General features: G+C 37.4%; 1 protein-coding gene across 1 annotated transcript; it reads left to right on the forward strand.

Annotated features, from left to right (window-relative positions):
- The first annotated feature begins 1,904 nt into the window (after nt 1-1,904).
- Nucleotides 1,905-9,302, forward strand: LOC121730724. The gene is made up of 2 exons (XM_042119864.1): nt 1,905-2,004; nt 8,980-9,302. Exons 1-2 carry the CDS (start codon nt 1,905-1,907, stop codon nt 9,300-9,302), a joined length of 423 nt encoding a protein of 140 aa, XP_041975798.1.
- The last annotated feature ends 978 nt before the right edge of the window (nt 9,303-10,280 follow it).

Consider the following 10,280-nt stretch of genomic DNA (forward strand, 5'->3'; position numbering starts at 1 on the left):
ACTTTATAATGACTTAAACATAAATATGTTATATGCATACACAAATTACTGTATACTAGAATCAATAATAATAACTTTTTTTTTAACATGAAGCGGCCTAAGCATCTATTAACCGGACATTAGACAGCGGATATTTGACCGCGATAATCGACATGTCACCGGCCTACCGTACCATAACTCATCTCGTAAAAGGAAACCGCTCATTACTTGTAGATTTAACGATGATTGTCTGGGCGGCGGGCGAGGGGGGAAGGCAGGGGGGAGTGAAGGGTAGCGAGGGGGGGAGGGGGGTAGCGAGGAGGCGCGGGGGGACCAATCTCCCGATATTGCCCGCGATATTGCGAAAAATCCCGCGACGCGACGTGCTAATTGACATCACTATAACGTGGGCGTTATGGAATGATTTTTCTATCGGAATTTTGCTTCTACAACGTTGAAGTCTAAGGGTTAATTCAGACCCCAATGCGACGCGTAGGTGCATTTCTTAACTCTGTTAGTCTTGCGCATCTGTCAAATCCATACAAATTTAGAAATGCATCTTCGCGTCGCGTTACGGTCTGATTTGCCCCTTAAATGAAAATAAAGAAGCTAACTAGCAGCTGAATGCTGATGGAAGTAATAACATACGATACGTCATATTAATATTAACATTCTGAAAGTATTTTCTTAAAATCTACTCAGAAATAAAACATTTTTTATTTTTTTATTTTATTTTATCTCAGTATTAAATGACAAATGCGTTATGCAAAGACGAATTGATTTACATATTATGTGGATCTCACTTAAAATGTTTTGATACATAATATAATATTTTAAAACTGAACCATAATATAAACTTTAGCTCACTTTCAAGTTATTCTTTGAACCTATACTAAATATAATATTATAGGTAATTTTAAACCATAAGGTTGTTGTTATCTCAATAAAAAAAGATATACAGCCAAATATTACAAACATATATAATATCTCCGTCTTTTCGGAATTGGTTAATGATGTACATAATATGACACAACGTCCAGAAAAATAAGTATCATCAATTTTGTTTCCCGGTCGTTGAACACAGAGACACGATAGATAAGTTTGTGTCCAATGTCTTGTGTCCAGGCTATAAAAGAAAGAAAAGCTCTTAACAGGCTAATATCTATTATTTCTTCTGCCTATTACATTATTTCTTTCAGATAGAAGAAAACCTTTTAGCATCATAATTATTCATTATTAGATGTTGGATGGAACTATGCGCTACATTTCATGAATCGTTATTATTTTGTTTTTCTTTTAATTTCTTGTGGACATCTAGTCATTGTCCTGCTGTGGAACAGCACTCACAGCGTATCTAAGGCTCATGAAATTTTATTCCAAGAATATCTATCCTTTATTCCTTTCCCGGGACAAAAATGATTCAGAAAATATTATACAAATGGTTCAGTTGATCAAACTTAATGTTTGATGACGAGACAGTTTTCACATTTATATCAAAAGTTTCATAGTCCCACAGCTTGTTTCAAAGTACACTATTGTGAAAATATAGTCGAAAGTGTTTATTATTACACCGTATTTGTGAGTATTTATGAAAATCGACTCGCTAACTGCAGTACACACAAACGTAATACGCGTAAGGACTGAAAACGTCTCCAGTAATTTCTAACTTTCACGTTACGAAATATTTGTCGACTAATTATCGAGTACTGAGGAGTTGTGAGGCGCATCCCTAGCTGTCATTGTCATGTCGCACGCTGGAGTGCGCGGATTAAAAAATATAACTTTAATAAAAAATAAGATTATCCGCTTTAATCTTTAAATAACCACCACAAAACGATATTTGATGAGATTTTTTTTAAATATATTCTTACTGACTTGTAAAAGGAGGTTGTATATTTGATTGAATTCAACTTTCAAGATTAAAGATGAAGCTCCGAGTATTGATAGTTGTGATGTTTGTGTGCTCGTGCGCCTGCGCCGAGGAGGCTGTGGAGGCGAGAGGCAAAGGGAAATATGCGCTGTTGAGTGAGTTATCTTCTGTTTTGTTTATTATTAAAAAAATCGAAAAAACTTCGACGGCTACTTTTGGCCAAGCTAAGCAGCCACCTCTAGCTGTAAGTTGTAACATATGTAACCCCTCTCGTGTTGCGTTATTAACTTTGAAACTTAAAAATATACTATCCTGCGTTTATAATTTTTTAAATCGTCATCTTGGCTTTTAAACGGGGATTTTATTGTTGAAGAGGAAATATACACTCAATAAAATTTAGATTCAATGATAACTTTTAGCGTTTGCTTTAAGTGTTCCAAAATAATATAGAAGCTAACTTGTCCAACAACTGGTTCACTGTACACCACGGAGCCAAAACAACTGTACACTGTACCAGTTTGTTAAACTTTAGTTTGGTACAATACTAAATTGTGAGAAACGCTAGAATTACCAACTTCGACTAGTACTTCTGAAGTGGACTAGGAATTATTGTGTGAATTATTTTAACGTGGGACCACTGTGCCGAACAGTCAGGCCCGAGTCTGGAGTACTAACCTTTAATTTACACGGTCAATCTGGCATCAGTTCAGTCCATTAGTCTGATGCTGACGCCAGAATGATGACGGGAAAGTACATAATAAAATGATCAGTCCGTCAATCAAACGAATACACGATCATTCTCCCGTCAGTCTGGACTGTGAATCAGACTGATGGACTAAACTGATGCCATGATGTAGGTTCACCAAAACTGAGAGATTGTTCGTTATTGGTAGGGTTGCCATCCGTCCGGATTTCCCCGGATTTGTCCTAGTTTGAAGGGCGTCCGGGGTGCGTCCGGCCGGTTTTTTGAAAAGCGTCCGGGTGAAATCTAGACACTTTTAATGAGAGAAATTTAAGTTTTAAGTCATGCAGCAATAAACGAAAGATAAAAACTCGCTAAGCATACACACGGTTTCTAGCACGGACTTGAGCTAGTCAGATTTTTACAAATTCTTGTTGGAAAAGCAAAAATTGGCAAGACATTATCGTAAATACTGGGCCAAATGTCCGGGAATTTTGTCGTGCCTGACCGGCGCGGCGCAGGGAATTTGGGTGATGGCAACCCTAGTTATTGGTAAACATTTTAAAGTAATTTTTCCCGCTAAAAATAAGCATTATGATGACTATTTTAACCGGCTTCTAAAAAGAGGCGTGGATTTAATGTTCGTCTCATAGTTTTTAGCCAAACGTTAAAGATGAGCAACGTCAGGCCGAAAATATCAAACAAAAGATAAATAGCCAGATGGGGGACCTACATTTTTAGTCAGGACTTTAGTCTTTAAGGTTATACGAAATCAATGTTAGTCGTGTAACGTGTTGTCTGTCTGTTAGTCGTGTAATTCAGATAACCCAAACAAATTATAAAGGTCTCCGTCCATGAAAATAGTAGTAGTACTAGATAACGCCCAAAATTAAAAATATTAGTATGATCCATCGTAGATCGTAAGTCTCGCTTTGTTCAAAATTAATTTCGAAGCATAAAATACCTCGTAGACTTGCGGAAAACTTTCAAGTCTCGCTCAAATAGTTAATTTTAAACTGTCGCTACAAGCAAATTACATTTTGACAAGTTTCTTAACATGAGAGGCTAAATTTAAAAATGATTGATGGTCTTCATAGTGGGAGAGCAATGCTTTGGCACGAATGGACCGGCTCGACCTGAGAAATACCACGGGCTCACAGAAAACCGGCGTGAAACAGTGCTTGCGCTGTGTTTCGCCGAGTGATTAAGTTCACCGGAGGCCCAATCCCCTACCCTATTCCCTTCCCTACCCTCCCCTATTACCCTATTCCCTCTTAAAAGGCCGGCAACGCACCTGCAGCTCTTCTGATGCTGCGCGTGTCCATGGGCGACGGAAGTTGCTTTCCATCAGGTGACCCGTTTACTCATTTGCCCCCTTATTCAAAAAAAGAAAGGAATATTACGCATTGGTCAGAGCAAAGGCCTACTACCACATACGACATATTGACAAAAACGCGACGTTGCCAAGTGCCGCCTCTAGCGTAAAAACATATTGCAGTACTATATTCTATTGCCGAGGAGGAAACAAGCTAATGATGATTATATTAGCTATCACACTCTCAATCACGTCAATTTTAATTTAAAAATTCGCCAAGTGCGAGTCGGGCTCGCGTACTAAGTGTTCCGTATCGTTATAGAACAAAAACATGCCAAAAATTGTGTTTTTTTTTATATGTGATTCCCCCTTAAATATTTTTTGTATGAAAAATGTATTATTTATTATTAAAGTACACAATATATAAATCGGAATTATGTAAAAATTTCAAGTCCCTACCTCTTGCCACTATTGATATCGAGTAAAAAAGGCAAAAAAAAATATTAGTTGTTTTAGCGGCAACACAAATACACAATCTGTGAAAAATTCAGAAGTCTAGCTATAGCGATTGTTGATTTACAGCCTGGAGAAAGACAGACAGACAAACAGACTGACAGACGGATAGACAGACGGATAGACAGACGGACAGACAGACGGACAGACTGACAGACAGACAGACAACGAAGTCTCAGTAATAGGGCCCTGTTTTTACCCTTTGGGTACGGAACCCTTAAAATTAGTTTGATCAAAAATTCACACCCATTTGTCTCTATATTCGGTTTAGTAAAACAAGGAGAAAAGGACAAAGGGCTCTTTGCTCCCAAAGATATAAATCGTTAGATATCCCCTAACAGAGAAACCTGGGAATGGACTCTACCTGACAAATAATGTTTAATAGTCACAGCTCCAGTGAAAGTCCACTGTGATGCTGATGCTTCAGTATTATTAGTGTCATTATTATTATTAATGAGAACGGTCAAGTTAGAGTTAGAGCCCCTAAATTTTAAGAATCCTTAAGTATCCCTAAAAGGGCATATCTAACGATTTAAATCTTTGTTGCAGCCCACCTGGCCATTATTCTTGCGTCGAAGATTGGCTTATACAAAGTCGTATTGGGCATAGCACTCGTGATTACTGCCATTAAAGCTATGGTGGTGATGGCGTGGGCGCTCGCGATATTCAAATACGTGCCAGACGACTGGCAGTACAAGCAGGACTGGCACAAGCAGAGTCTGCCAGACTGGCACAAGCAAAGCCTGCCAGACTGGCATCAAAGCCTGCCAGACCAAGCCGCGCCTAGCAGCCTGCTCTTGGACATGTTTACGAATTACTATTCTCAAAGTAAATAGGTAGGTAGTAAATAATATTTACTTACTCACCTTTTTTCCGGAAGATTTTGGTAGTTGTTATTATTTAGTATGTTCCTACTTCCAACTTAGGGCCTAACTAGATGACGCCCGCAACTCCGTTACGTCAAAATTCGTTTATCACGCGGGTACCGTACATTTTTCGGGATTAAAAGAGTCCTATGTCCTTTCCCGGGATCAATGTCCATGCCGAATTTCAGCAAAATCGGTAAAGCGGTTTGGGCGTGAAGAGGTAACAGACAGACAGACACACTTTCGAATTTATAATATTAGTATGATAGTCAACTGTAGTAAACAGTTACAATAAAACTTGAGAGGTGTCAAGGGACACCCGAATGGAACGAAGTAATTCATTTATGTTCAAAAAACCTGTATACATATACTTAACACTTAAAAAAATAATTTAAAAAACACCATCTGTTGACGCCCAGGAATACTAACAACGCGACGCTCTTTCAAAAAAAAAACGCCATCTAGTTGACGCACAGGAATACTTACTATCAACGCCATCTGCCTCTAACATGCAGGTACTAACAAAAAAGTGTCGAGGTCAAATCCAGGTCAAATGTCGTTCTGTCTAGCCTTCAGATTTACGCCGAACGCGGGATAAGGAACTTCGTTCCAATAACTCCAGTAAAAATCTTATGCAGAATAATGTTTTCGGATGGAGGAGATTTAGATCCCGCATAATAATAGTGTCAACAAACCGCCAGGGTAAATAAAAGAATCACAAATCCGATAATACCTGGTATCTTTATACCAGCGCGTGCAAAAAGAGATGTGAAACGAAATAAGGTTGAGATCGAAATATTTAAATACTAGACTTTAAATAATATTAGCTGTAACATCGTTACGCTGACGGCTGAAGTAACTTGCACATAGAGGGGAATAAAATCTAATATATAAAAATTAATTGAAATAAGTCGGGTTTTCCTTCCTGACGCTATAGCGTGCTAATGAGCTGTGATCAGTCTCAACTATCAGGTCGGAAAGAATATATAAAACACTAGCCGAACGCACGAACCGCCGTTTGCCGAGACGGCTAGTCTATACTAATATTATAATTCTGCAGAGTTTGTTAGTTAGTTTGTTTGTTTGTTTGAACGCGCTAATCTCAGGAACTGCTGGTCTGATTTGAAAAATTCTTTCAGTGTTAGATAGCCCATTTATCGAGGAAGGCTATAGGCTATATTTGATCACGCTAAGACTAATAAAAACGAAGAAATAGAGGAAAATGTGGAAAAAACGGGGGGAAATTATTTGAAAGGGCTTATTTGAACGCGCTAATCTCAGGAACTACTGGTCCGATTTGAAAAATTCTTTCAGTGTTAGATAGCCCATTGATTGAGGAAGGTTATCGGCTATATTGTACAGAAGTACAGAAGTAACATGTACAGAACTTTGTGTAATGTCCAGATTACTGAATAAACGTTTATTTATTTATTTATTTATTTATATTTTATCACGCTAAAGCTAATAGGACCGAAGAAATAGTGGAAAATGTGTAAAAAAACGGGGGAAATTATATAAAGGGCTTATTTGAACGCGCTAATCTCAGGAACTACTGGTCCGAATTAAAAAAAAATTTCAGTGTTAGATAGCCCATTTGTTGAGGAAGGTTATAGGCTATATTTTATCACGTGAAAACAAATAAGAGCGGAGATATAGAGGAAAGTGTGGAAAAAACAGGGGGAAATTATTTGTAAGGGCTTATTTGAACACGCTAATCTCAGGAACTACTGGTCTGATTTGAAAAATTCTTTCAGCGTTAGATAGTCTATTTATCAAGAAAGGCTATAGGCTATATTTTATTATTCTACGACTAATAAGAGCGAAGAAATAGAGGAAAATGTGGAAAAAACGGGGGACATTATATGAAATTGCTTATTATCTTAAGAACTATTGGAGCAATTTTTATGTTATTTGGCAAACATGAAGAATAGACGACGTGAAGGGACATAGGCTATTTTTTGCGGAAAATGTACGGTTGCGTGAAATTCCTAAATTACGCAAACGAAGCCGCGCGGAACATCTATATAATAATAAAATCGTAGGAAAGTCAATTCTGTACATTGAATATTTTTGTACAATAAATAATACTTGGGATGTGATCCACTTGCTAACGCGGACGAAGTCGCGGGCAACAGCTAGTTTTATATAATTTTCCCCGTTTTTTCCACATTTTTCTCTATTTCTTTGCTCCTATTAGTTTTAGCACTTTTAGCATAAAAAATATAGCCCATAGCCTTTCTCAATAAATGAGCTATCTATTCTATTCTTAGCTTCTATCTTAGCGTGATAAAATAAAGCCTATAGCCTTTCTCGATAAATAGGCTATTTAACACTGAAATAATTTTTCAAATCGGACCAGTAGTTCCTAAGATTAGTGCGTTCAAATAAGCCCTTTCAAATAATTTCCCCCGTTTTTTCCACATTTTCCTATATTTCTTCGCTCTTGTTAATTTTACCGTGATAAAATATAGCCTATAGCCTTCCTCGATAAATGGGCTATCTAACACTGAAATAATTTTTCAAATCGGACCCTTTCATATGATTTCCCACGTTTTTTCCCACATTTTCCTCTATTTCTTAGTTCCTTTTAGTCTTGGCGTGATTAAATATAGCCTATAGCCTTCCTCTATCAATGGGCTATCTAACACTGAAAGAATTTTTCAAATCGGACCAGTAGTTCCTGAGATTAGCGCGTTCAAACAAGCAAGCAAACTCTGCAGAATTATAATATTAAGTATAGAATAGATTTTTCAAATCGGACCATTAGTTCCTGAGATTAGCGCGTTCAAACAAACAAACTCTGCAGAATTATAATATTAGTATAGATTGCTTATTATCTTAAGAACTACTGGAGCAATTTTTATGTTATTTGGCAAACATGAAGAATAGACCACGTGAAGGGACAAAGGCTATTTTTTGCGGAAAAATGTACGGTTGCGTGAAATTCCTAAATTACGCAAGCGAAGCCGCGCGGAACATCTATATATAATAAAATCGTAGGAAAGTCAATTCTGGACATTGAATATTTTTGTACAATAAATAATACTTGGGATGTGATCTACTATGCTAACGCGTACGAAGTCGCGGGCAACAGCTAGTATTATTCTTTCTTATATATTCTTTCCGACCTGATAGTTGAGACCAATGAGTTTCTAAAATACTAGAGTAGCAATGTCTTACAAAAGATTCTCAGAAATGCGTAACCACTTTTTTGTTCAAAAGACAATGTCAAGTCATATATTCGTTATGTCATTATGTATGTGAGATATGCCTGCAGGCATCTTCGAAGTGGCAACGCGTTGCTACCGTAAACTTCCAATCTAGTTACGTTAGTAACATAGAATATCATTGGTTGAGACTGGTCACAGCTCATTGAATAATTGACATAAGCCGACCAAATGACGTAGGTCTGTCAACTGCCTAGGAATAAATTTTCTTCTAAACTATATATCCTAAACGTCGTCTCTACTGACTGCGTACCACCGGCAGTCGCGTTTAAAAGTGAATATAATTATAAATACATGATCAAATCAAATCAAATCATCTCTATCTATATTCGTCATCATTACCTCACTCATTGATTAGCACCAGATAGGCTATGAGCTATCCACAACTTATTTGACACATGCTCCATAATCCATCTGTCAGATAAATTGTGGATAGCCTATCCGGCACTTATCAGGAAGTGGTGAAACAACTAAATCCTTCAACTAGTTGTCAGCTCCTTACTAAATCTATATTTTTTTGTCCCCAGTCCACTTCTTCTACGTGGCCGCGACGAAGATCTTCATCCTGAAGGTGGTATATGGCGTCATCTTCTACATCATCGCGACCAAGGCCTGGCACCTGCTGCTCTGGCTGGTACACTACCTCAAGGAGAAGAAGCATCATGAGCACTACGTGGAAATTGACCACGACCACGATTTCCATGGCCACCACGATTTCCATGGTCACCACGATTTCCATAGTCAACCATACGGCGCCTACGACTACGCGTATGATAAGCCAGAGTATGGCAGACTAGACAAGGACAAGATTTATGATGCTGATGGATCCTACTCCGTTGCGGGATATTGAAAGTCTGAAAAATGAATTCGAATATCATGGTTTCGATGCAGTCTTGTCAAACTAACTTGTTAATTAATAATTGAGATTTACTTCGGCACGGCGTCTGTGTGCGTGCGACTAGACGTATATGCATTATAATAATTGCATAAGTTGATATTATATGCAATAGCTTTACCTGGCAGTCATCGAGTGCCGCACGTATTTTTTTTTTCTGTTTCATAGGATGTGGACTGCATCGAGTTAAAATAGCACAATTGACATACAATATTAAAGACTATAATAATATCAATGTAACTACTAGAAAGTACTTACTAAGTACTTCTTATTACAAACTTAACTTTACTAAGTTAAGGGCCTGTTTCACCACTTCCTGATAAAGTGCTGGATAGGCTATTCATAACTTATTTGACAGATTCTCCATACTCTATCAGTCAAGTTAAGTGAATGATAGCCTATCAGGCACTTATCAGAAAGTGGTGAAACAGCGGGGCTAAAATGATCATTCGTGACTTAGACAGTTTTGACAATTCATTTTGAGAATTGATTGAGAGGAATTGCTATACGACCATTTTAGCCCCGCAGGCCTTTAGCCTTTTTAGTCACGTCTATGTTTATCTAGATTCTAAGAAGGGCAGGCTTTTTAGTGTATTTCATGTTGCCATCAATAATAATTGATTTTTGCCACACATTCAACTGAAGATAGAATAATTTGAACTAGTCATAACTCATAACTCATGTATTTATTCAGTCTAATATCATTGATATTTAGAATAGGATTTCTAGGGAACGTAGCTTAAGATATAATTTATATTGAATATTGTGTGTCTGAAAACCTTGTGTTTTCCTTATTTTTTAAGTGAAAACAGCTTAAGCGACGCCGTTACTTACTTAGGCTACTTTTTAACAATGGGTGAAAATTAATATTACTTATTAAAATCTTGTCAGAACGCGTGACTTGAAATTCGTAAGACAAAGGGAGAGTTATTG

This window comes from Aricia agestis, chromosome 9, assembly GCF_905147365.1.
Source record: "Aricia agestis chromosome 9, ilAriAges1.1, whole genome shotgun sequence".
Taxonomy (NCBI): Eukaryota; Metazoa; Arthropoda; class Insecta; order Lepidoptera; family Lycaenidae; genus Aricia; species Aricia agestis.